Genomic DNA, 22,661 nt, shown 5'->3' with positions numbered 1-22,661 from the left:
TTCGAAGCCTGCAGCTAAACTTAGAGGGTTTCAGGCTTTGCTGGGAGGCCTCCCTGTGCTCAGAAGAGCCGGGGGGTAAGCTGGGCGGTCGCCTTGGGTGCAGACGGAGGCGCAGGGCCTCGGCCTCCAGGAAAATCCCCAAACCGAGGGGCTGAGCTTCGCGTCTGTAGTTAATGAGCAGAAGCTTCTGGGCGGAACTTCTAAGGGCCCCGCCCGCCCCGTCTACCCTGGCCCTGGCCCCGTCTCGCCCCGCCCACGTCCCGTTTCGCTCCGCCCCAGCTCCGTCTCGCCCCGACCCCGTCCCGCCCGGCTGCGGTGGCGCGGGCGCCCCCGGGTGGCCGCGGGCAGTGCTGCTCCTGGCCGGTGGAGGCGGCGGCGGCGGCGGCAGCGGCAGCGGAAGGGGAAGCGCTGAGGCGGCGGGGCCCACAGCCATGGCGGAGCCCGTGCGGGAGGAGCTCTCGGCCCTGGCCGCGATTTTCTGCGGTCCCCACGAGTGGGAGGTGCTGAGCCGCTCAGGTGACTACCCCCGAGCGGGAGGGACAGGGCGCCCTCAGGGGTCATCCGCGTTCGCTTTGCGGCTCCTCCCCACCACGGAGCCTGGGCACCCCGCCTGGGCCCACGTATGGGGACCGGGTTAGTTGAATGATGGAGTGACACGCCCCAGAAGCCGGAGTGGTGTCGCAGCGGGAGGGAGTGTGAGGCGACCCCAGAAACACTAAGAGAGCGGCGCGGCCCACTGGGGCCTCTGCCGCCGGTCCTGCTTCCGGAGCCGGGGGCCCCTGCGTGCGCGTCCCCAGGCCCTCCCCCAGCCTCCCACCCCTCAGATCTCACCCTATAAAGAAGCCTTTGCTGACGCCCCCTCGTTGTTCTGTGTCCTTCCTAAGCCCTAGGTCCCCCGGGAGCACTCCCCGGTTTTAACTCTACACGGGTATTTGTACGTCTTAAGTTGCAGGAGGGCAGGGTCTGTTTGGTAATAACTCCAGGCACCTGGAACGGTGCCGCCCAGGCACATGGTAGGTAGTTGGTTGTTGTTTGTTGACTGAACTTTTTAATTTATCCAGTGCTCAACCTCAACTTTATCCGCATTCTATTTCCAAGTCGATTGCTTTTCTGATACTTTTTTTTTAGGTGGAGTCTCGCTCTGTTGCCCTGGCTGGAGTGCAGTGGATCCATCTCAACTCACTGCAGCCTCCGCCTCCCCAGTAGCTGGGATCACAGGCACGTGCCACCATGCCTGGCTAATTTTTGTTTATTTTATTTTATTTATTTTTTATTTTTTTAAGATGGAGTCTCGCTTTGTCGCCCAGGCTGGAGTGAAATGGCGCGATCTCGGCTCACTGCAACCTCTGCCTCCCGGGTTCACGCCAGTCTCGTGCCTCAGCCTCCCGAGTAGCTGGGACTACAGGCGCCCATCACTACGCCCGGCTAAATTTTTGTATTTTTTTTTTTTTTTAGAAGAGACGGGGTTTCACCGTGTTAGCCAGGATGGTCTCGATCTCCTGACCTCGTGGTCCGCCCGCCTTGGCCTCCGAAAGTGCTGGGATTACAGGCGTGAGCCACTGTGCCCGGCCTATTTTTTTTTTTTTTTGAGACGGAGTCTCTTTCTGTCCCCCAGGCTGGAGTGCAGTGGTGGGGTCTCGGCTCACTGCAAGCTCCGCCTCCTGGGTTCACAGCATTCTCCTGCCTCAGCCTCCCGAGTAGCTGGCACTACAGGCGCCTGCCACCACGACTGGCTAATTTTTTGTATTTTTAGTAAAGACGGGGTTTCACCATGTTGGCCAGGCTGGTCTCAATCTCCTGACCTCGTGATCTGCGCGCCTTGGCCTCCCAAGGTGCTGGGATTACAGGCGTTAGCCACAGGTGCCTGGCCTTCTGATACTTTTTTTTAAACAAGCTCTGTGAGGGCTTTATTAGTCATTTAGCCCACATTTATTGAATCCCTGCTGCCTGCAGATTTTGTCAGGGTTTCAGAGACACCGCTACCCATGGCCTCTAGGAGCTTACAGTGTAGAGAGGTTCTTTTGACTATTTTTTGATGATAGGTGAAACTTACTGTCCCTGTATGTGGCTTCTATTGAGTAAAAACAAACAAACAAAAAACACTGCCATGTATGAGAAAGTGACTCAGTTTTCACTTAGCTTTCAGATACATTATGTACATGTTTGGGGCATGAGATTTATCGTTATAATGTTATGCTGTAGCTACTATTAAAATTGGCTTTCTGACCATAAATTGGTTAACCTTTAAGAAGGTAGTCTAGGCCAGGCACAGTGGCTCACGCCTGTAATCCCAGCATTTTGGGAGGCTGAGGCAGGCGGATCACTTGAGGTCAGGAGTTTGAGACCAGCCTGGCCAACATGGCGAAACCCCATTTCTACTAAAAATACAAAAATTAGCTGGGTGTGGTGGCACGCACCTGTAATCCTTGCTACTCAGGAGGCTGAGGCAGGAGAATCACTTGAACCTGGGAGGCGGAGGTTGCAGTGAGCCAAGATCTCACCATTGCACTGCAGCCTGGGTAACAAGAGTGAAACTGTGTCTCAGGAAAAAAAAAAAAAAGTCTAAAAATGGGCTGGATATTGTGAGAAAACCATTTAAGATTAAGATCCTTCATGATACCCATCGGGTGTGTTATTCACTGAGGGACAGGGAGTTCCATTTATTCCTTCTTGCATTCATCCACTCACATCCACTCATTGGGCACTGTTATGTTCCAGGCACTATGTACCTATTAGTGTAATGGAGTTGCTTTCTTTTTAGTGCCCAGCCTGACTTGTATCTTTTGAAACAAATCCATATGAAGGGATTTACTCACTTTTAGTGTTTTCTTGTCATCCCTGTTCTGATTGGATAATTCTTCACCATCTCCCTCTCTGTCTCCACTGTTCTCTTTATTGATAATTACTTCTGCCTGAGGCAGCTATTTGAAGAGATCATCAGTTTTCCTAAATTCCTTTATTATGGCTCAGTTGGGAATATCCTGGAAAAATGAACCTGCAATTTCCCATCACACCTTAAAGAACTGGTAATGGTCTGGGTTATTAGTACACAGCTGAGCATAAAACACTGCTGAAGGGTCAGAGAAAACCCAAAAATGTAAGCATAGAAAGAAAACAGTTTCTTAATCTTGAGAACACTGTAGACCCTTTATCTGCTGTTAAATTGAGCATGACTTTCAAGCCATGCCTCCTAATTAATTTAATTCAGTGTTCTGGCATCAATAAGTAATTGAATTATAAAAGAATTCAGTGTAACAACTTAGGACATTTTGTTGCTGAGAGGTAGAATAATTCAGTGATTGAAATGGGGATGTTTGATGTTCACAACTGGGAATTAAGGGTAAGGTAAGGCCTTTTTTTTTCCCCATGATTTTCCTAACATCTTTTTACAAAGTAAGGACTTCTTTAACAGACCACAGTAAACATGCAGCAGACTGCTGGCTACCACTCACCGTCACTGTCAGTTTGGGTTGGAGGGTACACACTTGATTGCTGCTGGAATCAGGAGAATGTTGCAGAGGAATTACATTCCTGGTAACAAGATAACCCAGCAAGACTCAGACTGCTAACCCAAGGATCAACTATTAAGGCCGTAAGATTGAAGAAGCTAAATAATTGGATTCCATTTAGCTGGACTACTTTTATGCTGAGAATTTCAGGGGATTTTATCTGCCTTTTGATCTCTTTCCAATGGTTATAGTAAGCTTCTAGTAAGAGGCATAACCATCTCTTACGGGTGCAAATTAAATAAGTCCCTACACTCCCATCTACAAGGGAGGGCTGTGGATAGACCACATTAGGGATATTCTGTTTTTCTCTATGCATTGTAGTCAGTCTAGGTGCCAGATTTGATGGGGTGACCTGCCATGTACGTGATACTTTAAATGCATCTTACTTGATGAGGGGTACTATTGGTCTTACTTCACAGAGAAGATAACTGATACTCAGACTGGTTAAATAACCACCAGGCTCCAGGTGTATGGGCCTTTGCACTGCATCATGCTCCTTAATAGAGAGATGGGGCTGTTGCATCAGGAAAATAGTTCTTGGAAAGCAAGGAAATACTTGTCCAGAGAGAGTAATAATGAGCACCCAGAGAAAACACATGAGTGTGAGCCAACTTATGTTCAGAACAATCCCAAAGGGGAGTGTATGTGCATTTATGTGTGGATCTATGAGAGGCGTGAGATTGGTATTGTATTGCCATTTTCCTGATGAGGAAATTGAGTGACACAGATTATGTGGCCATAGTCAATGTTCATTATTTTTTCTTTCTTTCTTTCTTTTTTTCTTTTGAGATGGAGTCTCGCTCTGTCGCCCAGGCTGGAGTGCAGTGGCGCAATCTCGGCTCACTGCAAGCTCCGCCTCCCGGGTTCACACCATTCTCCTGCCTCAGCCTCTCCGAGTAGCTGGGACTACAGGCGCCCGCCACCACGCCCGGCTAATTTTTTGTATTTTTAGTAGAGACGGGGTTTCACCGTGGTCTCGATCTCCTGACCTCGTGATCCGCCTGCCTCGGCCTCCCAAAGTGCTGGGATTACAAGCGTGAGCCACCGCGCCCGGCCTAGTCAATGTTCATTATATGTGGGAGTTGTGCTTCTGGAAAGAATCTCACAGATAAAAAAGTTGTAAGATGGGAGAACCCAATATCATGTAATAGGTTTTCACAGAAGCTGCAGAGTGAATTTTTGTATTTTATCAACACTAATGTTCAAATTAGTTTGGGCCCTCTTATAAAATGAATCATGACTGTCACACATTGACCCCTCTAAATCTGCTCAGCTCGGTTTTTTGCTGATTGTCAGTATTGAGCTGACTTCTATAAAACCGATGAGATTGCTACTTTTAGCTTCATTTATTTTTAGTTTTTTTTTTTTTTTTTCCTGAAGCTACATTGAAACTTATGTAAAAATCCAACTGAAGCATAAAACAAGCACTGGTGTATGCTTGCCTGGGAGCTGCCTGGGAGCAAGAAGAGACAGTCTTGTCTTACCAAGTATGAGAGGGTGCTGGAGGTTTCTTTGTGGTTTTCTTCAAAGTTGTATGTTGAGGATATACAACAATTGCAAAGGAAAAAAAAATACAAGTGTAGGGAAAGTCAGATGTATATGGTATGTAAATAATTTCTTAATGGGCTCTTAGTGAATCCTGAAGAACCCATTCTCTTAAATTTTACCTTTTTTTAAAAGTGTCTTCTGTTATTTGACTGCATTTATAGAGTTTCTGTTGTGTGTTGTATTTTATTAAGTAGAATGAAACCTTAAAAATAGCGTTAGTGTGAACTTGGAGTTCTAAAAGTTTAGTTTCTCTAGTTTGAATTTCTGTTTGGAATGCGGTTAGCAGCATACTTTCGGATGTTTATAAGGAAGCATAAGGTTTGAAACCTGTTTCAGTTTGTGTTTTAGGTATGAAAATGATACACTTACTATAAGACAGAATGATTTGGTTAGAAACAACAAGTAGTCAATTTGTATCAACTTCAACCAGAGGGCAAGACCTACATCTTTTGATAGGGTCTTTAGAATACATGAAAATAGCCTTGGACTTAGGGAGATTTTAGTTTTCTGGGGCAAGCCTTAAGTTTTCTAGGGCATAGATATTTGTTGAGAATGATCAGTTTGTGAATTAAGCTTATTAACTAAAGTTTTGGGGGGCTAAGGAGGGGCAGAGATTAGTATTAGATTTAGAGCATAATTATTTTTCTGCTAATCACTGTTTCTAAGCTGTTAATAACCTTAAAGCAGATAGGGGCAACTTTGTTTTCTTTTTTATTATGGCAAAAAAAGAAAACAAAAAATCAGACTTACAGTGCATGTGTTATATGAAAAATTCTGAGGCAGAAAGGAACCAGTTCAATTGCTTGTACAATGTCAAGCAGATGAGAAATGGAAGAGTAAAATACATACTTCTAGAGTTTTTGGGAGAAAGTGAGTTTTTAAAAGTATGTCATTTTATTGCCACATTAAATACCAGAAGAATGGAGTATGTTATTGGGCTTTTCAGTTTCTTGTAGAGATGACAGTATCATTTTGTATAATCTTATTTTGCAGCTACAGTGTATGTGTAGGTGGGCAGGGGGATTTACCAAGACCAATTAGGAAGAATGCTAATCCTTTCCAATTCTTAAATGAACTAAGGCAGTTTTCTTCCGAACATATAACTAGTCTGAGGGTCACAGTTTTCTAAGGTGAAAGTCAGGAGTTTCACCCATTGCTATTCTGTTTGCTGACTAGGACCAGAAAATAACAGAGAAAAATGAAAATTGGTAAGGACTGGCCGGCTCAATAGCTTTTCAAGACTTTTCCCCTGGACTACCAACATGTTTCTTTCATGTGGTTCCCTGCACTAGAGAGGACCCGGTAGGTGTTTATATGGCACAGGTTAGAGAACACTGTGGGTCTCAGGGTTTTGATCAGAAAAGGATTCTTCAAAGTTTGCAGCATAGCATCTTGCTTCAGTGTGGATACATTGCTTTCTTTTGTGGTAAAATCTCTGTCTCCTCCTCATAAGGACCCTTGTGATTACATTCAGGGCTCACCTGGGTAATCCAGGAAATACCCCCCTCTCGAAATCCTTAACTTAATCGTGTCTGCAGAGGCCCTCTTGCCATGTAAGGGAGCGTATTCACAGCTTGTGGGGAACAGAATGTACACATCTTTGGGCCCATTATTTACCACAGGTACCAGGGATTTCTGCACCTGTGAGATCCATGATTACAAACTACTAGCACAATTCCAAGAGCTGTATGACTGTAAAATTTAAGTTTTTTGTATCCCCCCATTTTGGTTGTTGTTTAAAAAGAAAATCAAGATATTTCAGTGCTGGAAAAAATGTTAATTTAGTTTAACCACAATAATTCTGGGCATGAAAATACCATAAAATAAGTTTGAAATACCATGGAAGTCATTAGGTGGGACTTAGGGAGGAACTGTGGAACTGGACAAACTTTTAGTAGACAGAAAGTTAAGGGCCTTCTTGGAGATAATGGGAGCAAGAGGCAGAGATGGGACACCCAAGACTGAGGACATGGTATAAAACGGGTAGTTGAAGCAAAGAGTGAGGAGAGAGGAAGTCAGAGTGGTGGGCTGGCCCTAGGCGTTGCATGGAGGAATTTGTAATTCATTTCAGTCTGGGAGAGTGGTATTGGGATAATTTGGTGTGGGGAGAGGCAGGCGGCGAGGAGACCACTATTGCAGAAGCCAGAGAAATGCTTGAATTAGGAGGGTGGAAGGGAGAGAAATTCTGGAGGACTTGTGGGATTTGGCAGTTGAATGCTAAGTATGAAAGAAGGAGGGAAAAAAAAGAGTCGAAGGCAGCTTTAAGATTTTATGCCTAGGCCAGGTGTGGTGGCTTACACCTGTAATCCCAGCACTTTGGGAGGCCGAGGTGGGTGGATCATCTGAGGTCAAGAGTTTGAGACCAGCCTGGCCAACATGGTGAAACCCCGTCTCTACTAAAAACACAAAAATGAGCTGGGTGTGGTGGCGGGTGCCTGTAATCCCAGCTACTCGGGAGGCTGAGGCAGGCGAATTGCATGAACCCAGGAGGCGGAGGTTGCAGTGAGCCAAGATCACACCACTGCACTCCAGCCTGTGTAACAGAGCGAGACTCCGTCTCAAAAAAAAAAAAGAAAAAAAAAATGCCTGGATAACTGGAGGAAGAAAGTTGTTTTTGGAATTATGCTTTACAGAATGCCTGTCATTTAGGGGTTTAGGAAAAGTAGAAAAAACAGTGCAGCGATGAGCAGGGATATAGGAAAAGAACCAGGACACTGTGATGTCTGGGAGGTAAGGGAAGAGAGAATTTTGAGATTGGTTCAGCAGGTTCAGATGCTATAGAAGGGTAGGATTGGATAAAGGCCACAGAATGTGGCTATGTCAGGGGTGCCCAAAGCACCCTCACACTCAGTGATTTGCCAGAAGCACTTACAGGACCCAGAAAAACTGTTATATTCATGGTTGTAGTTTATTGCAGCGTAAGAATACAGACTAAAATCAGCAAAGAGTTGCATGGAATGAAGTCCAGGAGAAATTGGGAGCAAGTGTCCAGGTGTCTCCAGTAGAGTCACACAGACATGCTTAATTTTCTTAGCAATCATGTGTGACAGCATGTGACATGTGTTCCCAGCCAGGACACCTCATTTGAACCTCCTTGTCAGAATTTTAATTGGGGGTCAATCTTGGCAGCATGTAATACCTATGTGACTCGTTTCAGCTACTCAGACTCCAGTCTCTAGAGCAAGAAGATTCACCATAAATCACATTGTTGGCCTAAATCATTTAATCAGACACTGTGTGGTCCAACACTTCAGGCATACAAAAATTAAAAAAGAATAAATAAAAAATAAAACCTACACTCTTTTTTTTTTTGAGATGGAGTCTCGCTCTGTCGTCCAGGCTGGAGTGCAGTGACGTGATCTCAGCTCACTGCAAGCTCCACCTCCTGATAAAACCCACACTCTTAACAGGCAGAATGTTACTAGGACTCTTAGCTCAGCTCTCAGGAGCCAGCCATGGGCCAGTCCTCAAGACAGGCTGTTCGTGGGAATGTGCAGAATTTGAGCACCCCACTCCTCCTGAGTTTTCTCTTTCTTGCACAGTGGCAATTAGGAGGTCATTGGTAATGTTTGAGAAAGGAGCTTCAGAGAGAAGGTATGTCGGAAGCCACAGTTGTGGAGAGAGTGGCTTGTGGGAAAATGGATGAGAGAATTATATTTTAAGAAGACTGCAGATGCAAGGATAGAGAATGATAGGTTAGTAGCTTAAGGGAATTAGTAGCATTGAATTTTTTTTTTTTATGCAAGGAGAAGATAAATACTTTCTTAGTGGAGGAGAGGAATAATTAGAGGGAGGGATAGAAAATGCAAGCACTGTCCAGGTGTGGTGGCACACCACCTGTAATCTGAGCACTTTGGGAGGCCAATGCGAGAGGATTGCTAGAGTCCAGGAGTTCAATACCAGCCTGGGCAACATAGCAAGGCCCCCATCTCTACAAAAAATAATAATAATAATTAGCCAGGCACGATGGTACATGCCTGTAATCTCAGCTACTCAGGAGGCTGAGGTGGGAGGACTGTTTGAGCCTGAGAGGTCAACACTGCAGTGAGCCATGATCATCCTACTGCACTCTAGCGTGGGTGACAGAGTGAGACTCAATCTCAAAAAGAAACAAAAACAAAAAACAAACACAAGACCAGTGATAGGGTTTCCTGTGGAAGGGAGGAAGACACTTCTTTCTCAGCTAAAACAGTGAAAAAGAGCAAGATGATTTAAAAAAAAAAAAAGTATAATCAAGTGGCCCAGCAATTCCTAGGCAGGAATGACAACTGCAGTTCTTTGGTCACTAACACATTTCCATGGATTCAGCCAGTAAGGAGACAGTGAACCCAGATGGATTTGGACAGTTACTGCTTAATGCACAGCAGGAAGCATTAGCTTCATGTTCACATTGATTCTCCTTGTCCCCCAAATTCAATGGGGTGATGTGGAGGTAGGCTGAGGTGCGTAGTATGCACTCAGTGGGTCTTTGTTATAGCTGAGGGGCAGTGAGCTTAGGAACCCTCTGGTCTTATGAGGGGGCTGCTAGTGATCCTGCTCAATCTTTGTCTTGAAGGAGTATGTTACCTTATATTGCTTAGGAAACAAATCTGCCCCCTGACCTGGAGGGAGAAACTCTAGCTTCCAAGGCTGTCGGTTATGCAAATATTCTTGTACAAAGTTATTGATGCCCTTTGCTCAGAAGGCATTCAGAAATGCCAGATTGTGGGCATCCGACCCACAGACACTGACCTAGCGATGGATGAGAGACATACACTGACACAGATATTTTGCTTGTCAGTGTGTCTAAGGGGGTTCTGCTCCTGAATCTGCAGTGTAGGCCACGATAAGCCGGCGAAGTTCACATTTATTTAGTACAGATTAAGTGACAAAGGTCACGAGTAAACATCACTAGAAGGTAATTAACATTGCCACCCCCCCCATCCCCCCCCCAGGGGAGAGCAGTCATGCACCCACAGATAATCAAAGGTTGGTCTTAGGACCACATGAGTAAACAAGCTATTTAGGTAAACTCTCCCACATTCCCACTTGTTAGTTGCTCTTTTGCTATCAACTCAAGGTAAAGAGGATTAGGCTGCTTTCAGCCAAATCTTTTACTGAAGCTATGTAACACCACCCCCCAGCCTTCCAAGAAGGTTTGTGACTATTTCCTATAACTATCTTTACAATTTTTCCTCTACAGTTTTTCCCTCCACCCTGACTGAACTCCCACACCAGATCCTTGGAGAATTATCTACCAACACAGACATTTATGGTTATATAAATTATATGTACATGTATATGTAAGCATATTTATGAATAAAGAAATGTTTAGGTGTAGAAGAGAAGTCAAGGAAGATCACTTGGGATATATCCCTGCTCTCGTGTTCTGAAACACTGGATTGAGTCAATATGATGGGATCTGTGTCTTACCTGTCATTTTCCCTCAGAGACTAGTACAGTGCCTTGAGCTTAATAGGTGTTCAGTGAATGCTTGTTGAATGATGAATGATTGAAGATCTTTAAAAGTTCTCCTCCTCCTTGAAGAGAGAATGTCAACTCCCTAGATGATTATTAGAAAGTTTATTCAGCCTAAATGGTCATGTGTTGTCTGCAGTTCTATTTGTAATGTCTGTTTTACATATTGAAATGTACTATTTTAACATAAGCAGCCTACTTTAACAATAAAGTATTTTTTTAAAAAGGGTAAGTAGTTAGGCCCGGTATGGTGGCCCATGCCTGTAATCCCAGCACTTTGGGAGGCCAAGGCAGGTGGTTCACCTGAGGTCAGGAGTTTGAGACCAGCCTGGCTAATGTGGAGAAACCTTGTCTCTACTAAAAATACAAAAATTAGCTGGGCGTGGTGGCATATGACTGTAATCCCAGCTACTCGGGAGGCTGAGGCAGGAGAATTGCTTGAACCCGGGAGGCGGAGGTTGCAGTGAGCCAAGATCATGCCACTGCACTCCAGCCTGGGCGACAGAGTGAGATTGTGTCTCAAAAAAAAAAAAAAAAAAAAAAAAGAATAAGTAACTAGATAGAAGAAGAAGGGTTTTGAGAAACATGATGGGTTTTGGAGGAATGTACAAATTTAGATTTGGAAAATTTTTCTTATGAAATACACATATAAATTGTATCATTTTAATATAGTCTTTATAACGGTTAACTGTCTGTGTTTCCAGATGATGTCCTAAAATAGTCGTTCCTTGCAGCTGGTACTGAAGAGTGTATGAAAGAAAAACTCTGTAACAGATGTGTCTGGTCCTGTATGAATCAATGTCTGTAGCAATGGCTTTTATATATGTGGAATCAGAAGGCTAGGAAGCAATTTTAATGTTCTGTTAGGTTCTTTAAAATGGGGATACATTCAGGTCTCAGTTGTTGAGGCTGTTGAGCAGCAATCCAGGTATGAAAATGGGAAAGATTTGACTGCTTCTCTCATGCAGAGGAATAAAGCAAAGGCACGTGCAGAGGGAAGTAGGGGTGGAGAGAGGCAAGTTAGCTTCAGAGAGATTTATTTGCACCCAGTTCTGTTCTACTCAGCCTGACGTTTTATCATCTTTTTGAAAAGTGGTGTGAAGTGGTGTGGAACACATCAGAAGGTGAAGCCGAGCAAATCTGAAAGAGAGCAGAGGATTTCATATGATATCCTATGTGTGCTTTCCCCTTCCTTCTTAGGAGCTGGAAGAGGCAGAATTGATGTCCACTCAATTTCAGTTCATCTTGCCACCTTCATATTACACTGATACTAATATATTTGAAATAAGAAGAGAACATTCCAGGCAGTTACTGTGTCACATGCAGTCATCAGTTTCTCTGCAACCCTACAACCACAAGGGATTCCATTGTTTGCTTTGACTTGGACTTCCCATAAAATTACTTTCGTTGGATTTAGTGTATAATTTTTAAATTAATTACTGATTTTGTATATACCTGGTATTCTATCTTTGAAAGCTCATATGAGTTTATTAGGGATTTTCAGAATTACCAACTAAGTCTGGCTAGAAAAAAAATTATCGGATGAAAAACCTTTCTGGTAACTTAATAAAAATGGGGTGATAGCAAGTGGAAATGCCAGTTAAGTCCTGGGTGCTGGTGTGTGTGAATACATGAATACATGTGTATGGTTGAAGGAAATAATTTGTAAATCATAGCTTTCCTAGTATTACGTGTCCCTTCATAAAATAGCTCAGAGTTTTCTCATGAAAAATAAATTGACATTTGAGACAAAAGTTTGAACTTGCTAGTGTTCCATTCAAATTGAATAATGTACAGCTAATGATTATTTTTGGATGCCTTCCAGAGACAGATGGGACCATGTTCAGAATTCACACAAAAGCTGAAGGATTTATGGATGCGGATATACCTCTGGAATTGGTGTTCCATTTGCCAGTCAATTATCCTTCATGTCTACCTGGTATCTCGGTTAACTCTGAACAGTTGACCAGGGCCCAGTGTGTGACTGTGAAAGAGAAGTTACTTGAGCAAGCAGAGAGCCTTTTGTCAGAGCCTATGGTTCATGAGCTGGTTCTCTGGATTCAGCAGAATCTCAGGCATATCCTCAACCAACCAGAAACTGGCAGTGGCAATGAAAAGTGTACTTTTTCAACAAGCACGACCGTGGATGATGGATTGTGGATAACTCTTTTGCATTTAGATCACATGAGAGCAAAGACTAAATATGTCAAAACTGTGGAGAAGTGGGCTTCAGATTTAAGGCTGACAGGAAGACTGATGTTCATGGGCAAAATAATACTGATTTTACTACAGGGAGACAGAAACAACCTCAAGGTGCCAAAAAGTTAAATGTTGAGTATGAATCTGGCTATTTTCTGCTTAAAATGGTGTGTCTTTAAGTGTGTTTTATAACAATGGGATAGATTAATTATTAAGATGTTTCTGCTTTCATTATTACCATCTTAATGGATCTTCCTTTTCTTTTTAAAGAATGTCTGACTGCTAATTACAAGTACAAACTTGCAAACCTTGAAGATTACATTTTAAAAATCATGTCACTTAATAAAGTGACAGGTTATTTTAAAAGCTCTGTGGTACATGGGTGTTTGTTTCTGTAATTAGCTATGAGCTTGAATTTTATAAATGTGCACTAAAAGTTTGTGCATATTAATATTTCTTCCTATAGTTAGGCACAGCAAGGTGTGTATTTGTAGATAGTCTGCAAGATTTGTAACTTTCTGGCTGTTAAAAATACATTCTGACACTTTAATTTGGTATCTATAATACCTGGAAAGAGGAGCTTGTCTGTTATAACTGAGATTTCATGTTAGTAGAAGTAGAATCATTAGGGCTGTCAACTTGTCACCTCCTACCTAACTTTTGCTTTCCACCTGACTTGTCTCAGCAGTTGCTTTCAAAATCATCATCTTCTTCAGATTTTTCAGTTTCTTATTCTAAAATCATCTGACCTGTTTTAGGTGGGACAAGATGAGGAAAACTGTTTTTTGTATTTTAAATATTAGAAGAGCTACAAATCACTTAATAGGTTTTATACTTTCAGATAGGTTAGGTCACGAATAATTACTTGAATTTATTTAAGACAAATTTAGTGTGAACAGCCTATAATCTTAAAGATTTGTAGAATAATGACCTAGTTTTTTCATGATGGGCTCTTACCACAAAACTGCTTTGGCATTTGGTTAACCAGACTCGTGCTGGGTTAAAGTATATAGATACAACAGTAATTCAGATTTAATGCATATCTTGGATTGGGACTGACTGACTGAGGAACCTCTTGTTTTAAAGTGATTTTTAGTATATCTATAACGTTTAATCCTTTTGGCTAAAATAGTAGCTGACAAAAAATAAATACAAATTAATTTTCATGCTCATCTTTACCTAAAAGGCTCAGATTTCTCTTTAAGCCAGCTCAGGAATATTAGGCTAAACACAGCTGTTTTGCAGATGTTCTTACTCAGACTGAAACATCAATTAATTAACAAGTATTTATTCATGTTTACTAGAACCCTGCTAATGTAGGGAAATAATACTTTTTTAGGAGATCTTTTTTTCAGCTCTCTCTAAAATGTCATTTTATGTAAATTTCTCTTATATTTTTATAAGATTGTATACTAGGCTTGAGGATGTATAGGTACATATTTATAGATGCTATCAATTTGGAATGGTAAGTGCTGTGTGCCTGGTAATGTCATTTAGCTGCTGAATTTGTAATAGTAAGAACAGTGGCTTGTGCTCTCAAGTGTGCCATGGCGCTATATCCAGGTACTCCTCTAGTGCTTTGCATGTATTATCTCATTTAATCAGTACAACTTCCCCATGAGGTAGATCCTGCTATTAATTCCATTTTATGGAGAAGGCAACTGAGCCACAGAGGATTTAAGTAACCAGCCCAGAGTAAGAACTAGTAGGCAGTTCAATCCAGATTTAAACTTGAGGGGTTGGATTATATTGTTCTTTACTCCTGTATCCACCACTACATTATTCTGCCAAGTATGTTAAAACAAGTATATAAAAATTCTTACTGCTTGATTTAAAAAGGGGGTATTTAAGCATGAAAATAAGCCTACAGGTTTATGGCTCCTTTAAAACTGGGACTTTGAGATTCAGAGTAAGATATGTATTTAATGTACTGATTTATTATTTAGGAGTACTTGATTCTTCAGAAAACCTCCAAAGTAGATGTGGACTCAAGTGGAAAGAAATGCAAAGAGAAAATGATTAGTGTACTGTTTGAAACAAAAGTACAGACAGAACACAAAAGGTATAATTTAGTACTATTGTAGATGGAAAAGCAACTGAATCGATAATTATACTCGACAAATCTAGGCATATTCATGAGTTTCTCTTGTATAATGCAGGTTTCTGGCATTTGAAGTCAAAGAGTATTCAGCGTTGGATGAATTACAAAAGGAATTTGAAACTGCAGGACTTAAGAAGCTTTTCTCCGAATTTGTACTTGCTCTGGTAAAATGAAATGGAAGACAGGAATCTTTTAGTAAAATAGCAGTGTTTTTTGTTGTTTTTGCATTGGATTTTGGGAGTGGTTAATTGAAATAGTCACCAGGGAGCAATTTTAAAGTTTCTCTGAAGCAAAATGATAGGCATCATTCTAACTTCAGGAACAAAAGCCAGTTCTGTTTTATGAAATATTAAACATGAAGAAAACTTGTATATTCTAATGTTTGCCAGGAAAGGCTAGGTTCAGTAGATGAGACATTATTTAAAAGATAAATTTAAAAGGATGGTAAATGAACACTTGTTTTTATAGACAATATTTGTTTGGAACTATGTAATTTTCTGGCTAATTTTCTTGTAATTAAATGACTTTTTAAAAAAGATTTGTTTTCATGTTTACTTTTCTTATGTTTATATTTTTAGCATTTGATCACCATTTTCCCGCGTCCAGCTTATGTCTAATGTTTTAATAAATGTTCAGAAAAATATAACACTGATTTTTTTTAATGGAATTGCATAAATTGTTTAAATACAAAGTTCTATAGAACAAGATTTACAGTTGCTTTTTGAGGGTGTTCTAGAATCGCATGATACTTGCTAGCCTTAGGACTAGAGATTTGATTCCAATTAAAATTCTTATTTGAAAAATTGAACTTCTTGTTTGATAAGAGAGAAATGTTCATACAGAATGAACCTGGCTTGCAAGATGGAGGAAATTATATAAAAATACTGTTTTTTATTTCTTATGAAATCTGTCAAAACATGGTAAAACATATTTATCATGACCTAATGAGAGAAGAAGCCATAAGATAAAACTTGTGTTAAAATCTGTAATAAAAATGTAAGTAGACATTTGTATCTCAGAAAGGATATTTGTACGCATGAACTCACTTGGGCTGCTAAAATAAGGGGCTGAGTCATGGAAGAAAGGCCAAGTGAATCCCTTTGGCTGCCACCTATGAAGTATAGTGATATCATTATGTAATTATAACTGATGGGGGAGGGAAGTGAGGAGAATGTGGCATGCTGAGCAGTGTTTCCTGACAGTAATACTCTGTGATGATGTCAGTTCAATCTGATTGTCTTATTTTCAGGTACCTTTGTAATTTAATTATACCTCTCTGTTGATTATTTTATGGGGTTTCTTTAATGAGGAGATGTTCAGTTTACTCTCATTCTAGTGTGTTGATTTTTTTTTTTTTTGGAGAACTGGTAAATGTAGTTAGATTGTTCTATGGCAAGAGCATGTATAGCAAGGAGAAGCTACCCTTCTGGTATGCAGAACTGAGAAAATAGGCTTGAAAATTTGGGACTGCTTATTATTACCCCTTCATTTGATTTACTATAGTTTCAGTGAAAATTAAAATAATGAAAAAGAATAGAGTTGAGAATATTGGCCATATGGTTGAGATGGATTGAGGGGATCATGATATAATAATATTTTACCTTGACTCTTCTCTGCAAAAATATATTCCTGCTTATGCTTTCTGGTGCCCTTTTAGCCTTTCATCTTCAAATTTGACTCTTTACAGAAGAGCTTGAATCAGATCAACTTGAATGTTTGCTGTAATGATTTTTTCCATCTTAATGATATTTTTATCTGCTAAAATTATTTTTAAAAAGTATTGGTTATTATTCCTTTCTTAGATGTTTACATCTAAGTCTTTCACAGATACATACACATCAGAATAGAAAACTAAACCTTGACAGAGTTAGCAATAGATATAAATGTAATTTGACCTCTGGATAAAAGAAAATTTTAAATTATATACCAAAAAGCTATGAGTCTCTTTGGTATTTCTTTAGTATTAGAGGAAGAGACTCTTAATTATTTCCATTTATATTTTTGCCTCAAACTCTGCTGCTTTCTTTTCAGCTTGAGATACTTATGAAAAGATAATTAAGACTTCTGCTTCAGTGATGGAAAGAAAACTTTCATCACTGAAGAAAACTAAAAACAAAATATAAAACATCCTCTTAAAAGAATCAAAGTAAATAAGACAGTGAAAATTGCTGGGCTAAATCTTGGAGGGGAGAGGAATCCAGAGAAGTAAACCCAGCACTTAGGGCTATTTTTTCCTATGGGTACATTTGCCACCCTGCAATAGTTAGCTGAAGGGCCGAGTTCATTTTTGTCAGCTTGAAGATGTAGGGAGTACATTTGGGGTCTGGAGGATAAAGTAGGTGGGGCCAAGAGCTAGGACCCCCAAAGGACTACACTGTGTTAATAAAGGTGAACTGTACATAAATCGATTGTCCTAGACTATAGGTAAGGTTTGAGAATTCTGGTGGGTCCAGAAAATCTTAAATCTTCAACTTGGATGATTCTAATACTTTCAAATCCTCCAAATCTTCTTTGAAGAAAGCTAACATCCTCCTAAGGCCTCAAATTATATCTATGAATAATTTTAAAATTCAGTATCTCACAAATGATCAGAGGTAACTGGATACATGAAGAGACAAGATAGAAACAGCAGAAAAAACAGGCAATAGAAAGCTGGTTGTGGTGGCTCACATCTGTAATCCTGGGAACTTGGGAGGCTGAGGTGCGTAGATCGCTTGAGCTCAGGAGTTCGAAACCAGTCTGGGTAATGTGATGAAACACATCTCTACAAAAAATACATAAACTATTAGCTGGGTGTGGTGTCATGCACCTGTAATCCCAGCTTCTCGGGAGGCTGAGGTGGGAGGATGGCTTGAGCTGGGGAGGTCGAGGTTGCAGTGAGCTGAGCTGAGATCGTGCCACTGCACCCCAGCCTGGATGACAGAGTGAGACTCTATCTCAAAAAAAGAAAAATTCTGGAACTGAAAAATGTAAGAGTTCAAGGGGTGGTTAATCAGTTAAGGTCCAGTTAGGAAATCAGAAACTAGGCATTTCAAACAGTAAATTTAAAACAGACATTGATTACAAATTAAAAAGGCTGTAAGAGTTAAAAGGAGAGGGAGTGGGGCTGGATAAAAGAGAAGAAAAGGAGGAGGGTGAGACACTGAGTTTAGAAACTGCTAAGAGCCTACATCTGCTATTGCACTATTGGAGACGTTGTAATAGCCTATATCTGCTATTGTACTATTGGAGTCTGCTCAAATGCTGCCTAGACCAGAGCTAAAATTGCTAATAGGCACTGTCTCTGGTCCATTCGAATCTGGAATCACTCCACCCCTGTTGCGGCTATACCAACTGCCAACAAGGATCACAGTGCTATCTGTGCTACCTTCTGATCTCCCAGAAGTGCCTTCTATTGACAAGCCTAACAGGAACCAAGCTGGCAAGGAAGTCTGGGGAAAGTAGATCGCAGAATTTCAGCCTCAGGAGAACAGAGCTGACTACAGAAGGATGACTGTGTGTATGAAATGGGGAGAGGGCTGAGTGCCCACAGAAAATAATCAACCAGTATGCTTACTTTCAGCTATTAAGTATCCACACACACATCCTTCTACCTATATTTAAACTTCTATGCAGCAATAACAGTTTTATGCTTCTGTCTATGTAGATTTAACTCTGTTGTTTACGAAACTCACCATTCCCTCAGAAAGGGGAGAAACAGTCCCACTAGTTACTATTGTTCTTATTGGTGTTAATTCTTCTAATTTAGTCACAATCCCACCTAGATATTCTGTAGCTTGAAGATTAAACTGTAAAGTTCACTATCACTAGTATTAGTGGCATTCGTATACTCCTATGGCTTGAGAGGGGGAAGGAAAAAAATAGTTACTATATACAAAGATACTTAGAACAAGCAATGAAGCACATTTACACAACTACTTTGGTACTTGTTTCTGACTGGTCATGAAGCTGTAGTTGATATTTGTAACTTCTTCCTCTACTTAATTTTTCATTGCTCCTGGCCAGCACTTCAGCTGGCAAGTGCTCTTTACCTAGTAGGGTAGCTGAATCTTCATTCTGGATGGGTCTGAATCTTTAGTAGTTGGGGTGCTTATTTTCACCATTAAATAAGTCTTAAGAGACAGTCCAGAGATTCCCCTGGGGTCCTTGACCTCATTGTGTAGCAGCAACCCAATTATCTGTAATAATAATCTAGATCAGTCACCCCAGCCAATACAGGGATCTCTTTGTTTTTTAGTTTAGTGTCATAAGAAACTTAATATATCTAGGCATCAGTCTCAATTTTCAATTCATTTGAACCATTTTATGTGCCTTGGTAGAAGCATTCTTTCCTTGTGAACTAAGACCTGTAAACTAGCATAGTCCAAGTTTGCAGGGATGAGAATTAGAAATTCTGTGAGAGGGTTATTAAGTAGACTACTGAGAGGAATCAGTCCTATTTTTATGCCTTGATTCCTGGACCCATGTATTCTGGCAATGGGAGAAATATAATTGTATGCTGATCACTGGTTCAAACTATATGCTACATTTTGTATAATAGCACTGAATTCTCTCAGGGGCTTGTCTCCCACCAGGACTAATAACTGAGTTTTTTTTTTGAGACAGTCTCACTGTGCCACCCAGGCTGGAGTGCAGTGGTGCGATCTCAGCTCACTGCAACCTCCGCCTCCTGGGTTCAAATGATTCTCATGCCTCAGCCTCCTGAGTAGCTGGGATTACAGGTGCATGTCACCACACCCAGCTATTTTTTTGTATTTTTAGTAGAGATGGGGTTTCATTATGTTGGTCAGGCTGGTCTCGAACTCCTGACCTCAAGTGATCTGCCTGCCTCAGCCTCCCAAAGTACTGGGATTATAGATGTGAGCCACCACAGCCAGCATAACTGAGTCTTAACAGGTCATTATATTATTCTACCAAGCCAGCCACTTCTGGATGATTAGGTACATGGAAAGGCCTACGAATTTCATCCATTGCTACATTTATTTTGTTGTGAAATGAGTTTCTGATTCAGAAGTTATATTGTGAGGGATATCATGTCTATAGGGTCATAGTTGGTTGTATTATAGGAAGGGACTTCAGATTCATATCCAGAAGTATCAGTTTAGTAAGGACAATTTGCTGGCCCTTCCATTAGGGAAGGGGTCCAATGTACTTAATCAGCTACCAGGTAGCTGGTGTTTTTTAGGAGGGGAGGCCTTTTTGGTGGCTCACTATGGGTCTTTGTTTTTGGCAGGTTAGGTACTCACCAGGTTAGCAAGATCACCCTTGGTGAGGGGAATTTCATGTTGTTGAATCCATGAATAACCTCCGTCCCTGCTGCCATATTTACTTTGTACCTGAGCCCACTACGCAAGCACTGGGGTGCTAGGGAAAGAGGCTGACTAACATCCACTGGAGGATTCAACTCATCTATTTGATTAATGGAGGCCTTCTCTGTGGTGGTTGCCCTTTGATAAACATCGCATGGGACACAAATATCCTCACATTTTGTGCTCAGCCTGAGAACTCCATTCATATACCTCTGTCCCAGATCTCCTTTTCATTAGTCCTTTTATTTTGTCCTTCAAAGTCTGTGACCTCCTGGTCAACCTGTTAGCTGCTGCTCATGAAATACTGTAAATCTATACCTCAGGGCATCTGTGAGAAGGTACACAACCAGAATTACTGCTCAAAGTTCTATCCACTGAGTAAATTTCTCTTGACTTCTATCTTTCAGAGACACTCCAGATTGGAGTCGAAATTGCTAAAGTGAAGAATATTGTGAAGAACCACCCATAAATCAGGTCTGAAATCTTTCTTCCTTGGTTATTAAGTTATCGGAACTCCCCATAAGATCCTCAGTGTGGATTGAGAAAGAGGAAGCTGTGCAGAAGGAGTAGCTACTATAGATAACTGAGCCACCTGATCATGCAGCTTACTTGTACCTTTGGGACCTGCTTGTGCCTGATCTCATATATATTACTTCATCTGCACAGGCCCAACTTTACAATTTCATGAATAAAGTAATTCCCAGTTCATGATATGTAGCTCCATGTTCAATTGATGTCTCTTGGTCAATTGTTCAATTTTATCTAAGACCCAGTACCAAGCTAGGAGCTCTTTTTTGAAAGAAGGGGCCGGGTGCCATGGCTCACGCCTGTAATCCCAGCACTTTGGGAGGCCGAGGCGGGTGGATCACGAGGTCAGGAGATCGAGACCATCCTGGCTAACACGGTGAAACCCTGTCTCTACTAAAAATACAAAAAATTAGCCGGGAGTGGTGGTGGGTGCCTGTAGTCCCAGCTACTCGGGAGACTGAGCCAGGAGAATGGCGTGAACCAAGGAGGTGGAGCTTGCAGTGAGCCAAGATCACACCACTGTACTCCAGCCTGGGCAACAGAGTGAGACTCTGTCTCAAAAAAAAAAGAAAAAGAAAAGGATAATTATTTGCAGAAGAGGGCATGGCTTTGATTAAAATCTTAAGGCTCTGTTGGGCTTGTGAGTTCTCTAATATAGCATCATTATAGGCCATAACTATATTGAGCACCATTGGATCTTAAGGGTCATAAAGCCCAAGTAGCAGGGCAGTTTCATCACAGTCTGGATGTGTAGCCTATTATTTTGCTCTGGGCCCCACTCAAAACAGGCAACTCCAAGAATTAATCAGTAAATAGGTTACAGTGTACATTCAAATATGGGATATATTGCCACCAAAATCCAAAGATACCTAGGAAATATCATAACTTAATGGTAGGAGTACAAGGTACGGTAAGTAACCTTTCACACTGGAATATTCTGGGATATACCTTAAAACACTAGACCCCTAAAAACTTCACTTAGGTAATTGGCTTCTAAATTTTCTTGGGGTTTATCTCCCTCCCTCTGATAAGTGTCTTCTAAGGCATTTAGGGTGTTTGCTACATTCTTTTCACCAGGTTCAATCAGCATGTTTGGTGAGATGTTAAAATGAATGAAGTCCTTGAATACTGGTTTATGACACAGATTCAGAAAGTTGATAGAGTCCTAAAGTAAGATATAGTCCTAAAGTGGAATTTTGTGGCTGTGGTTGCTTCTAGTGGCCTTTGCAAATTAATATAGAGTAAAAAGCATTTGCCAAATCAAGAGCTAGATATCAAGTACCCAGAGGTATGTTGATTTGCTTCAGTATAAGACTACATTTGGAAGAACAGCTGTAATTAGAAACACTAGCTATTTAAATTTGATAATCTGCACTTATCCTCTAAGACCAACTTGATTCTGGACAAGCCCAAAAGGTGAGTTAAATGGGGATGTTATAGGAATCACACTTGGCAAGAACAGTCTTTTCAACACATGGTCCTGGCACAATTAAATTTTGCCCCATCTCATATACTCTAGGTTAATTTCAGATAGATTACAGGCCTTTGTGAATATATAATATTTTCTTGACTTTTGGATCCTAGTCTTAAACCGGACACAAAGCAATAATCCTTACAGAAAAACTGATAGATTTTCTACATCAAAACTAGGAACAACTGCTCATCAAAAGATATCATTAAAGATAATAGAAAAACAGGCCGGGCACAGTGGCTCATGCCTGCAATCCCAGAACTTTGGGAGGCTGAGGTGGGCGGATCATGAGGTCAGGAGATCGAGACCATTCTGGCTAACACGATGAAACCCCATCTGTACTAAAAATACAAAAAATTAGCCGAGCGCAGTGGTGGGTGCCTGTAGTCTCAGCTACTCAGGAGGCTGAGGCAGGAGAATGGCGTGAACCCAAGAGGCGGAGCTTGCAGTGAGCCGAGATGGCACCACTGCACTCTAGCCTGGGCGACAGAGCGAAACTGTCTCAAAAAAGAAAGATAACAGAAAAACAAAACTCAGAA

General features: G+C 41.3%; 1 protein-coding gene across 4 annotated transcripts; it reads left to right on the top strand.

Annotated features, from left to right (window-relative positions):
* Positions 1–352: 352 nt before the first annotated feature.
* On the top strand, positions 353–20,964 carry RWDD3 (RWD domain containing 3). Of its 4 annotated transcripts, XM_030825016.1 has the most exons (5): positions 353–516; positions 12,340–12,827; positions 14,660–14,775; positions 14,873–14,978; positions 20,531–20,964. In XM_030825016.1, exons 1-5 carry the CDS (start codon positions 432–434, stop codon positions 20,564–20,566), a joined length of 831 nt encoding a protein of 276 aa, XP_030680876.1. In that variant the 5' UTR covers positions 353–431; the 3' UTR covers positions 20,567–20,964. The 4 variants fall into 4 exon arrangements, 3 of the variants coding, with proteins under 3 accessions (XP_030680876.1, XP_030680877.1, XP_030680878.1); XR_004032718.1 differs by lacking the exon at positions 20,531–20,964 and having other exon boundaries at positions 12,340–12,844; positions 14,873–15,352; XM_030825017.1 differs by lacking the exon at positions 20,531–20,964 and having other exon boundaries at positions 14,873–15,352.
* The last annotated feature ends 1,697 nt before the right edge of the window (positions 20,965–22,661 follow it).

The sequence above is a fragment of the Nomascus leucogenys genome, chromosome 12 (genome assembly GCF_006542625.1).
Source record: "Nomascus leucogenys isolate Asia chromosome 12, Asia_NLE_v1, whole genome shotgun sequence".
NCBI lineage: Eukaryota > Metazoa > Chordata > Mammalia > Primates > Hylobatidae > Nomascus > Nomascus leucogenys.
The sequence above is the reverse complement of the archived record's forward strand: the minus strand, read 5'-3'. Positions and strand labels throughout refer to the sequence as shown.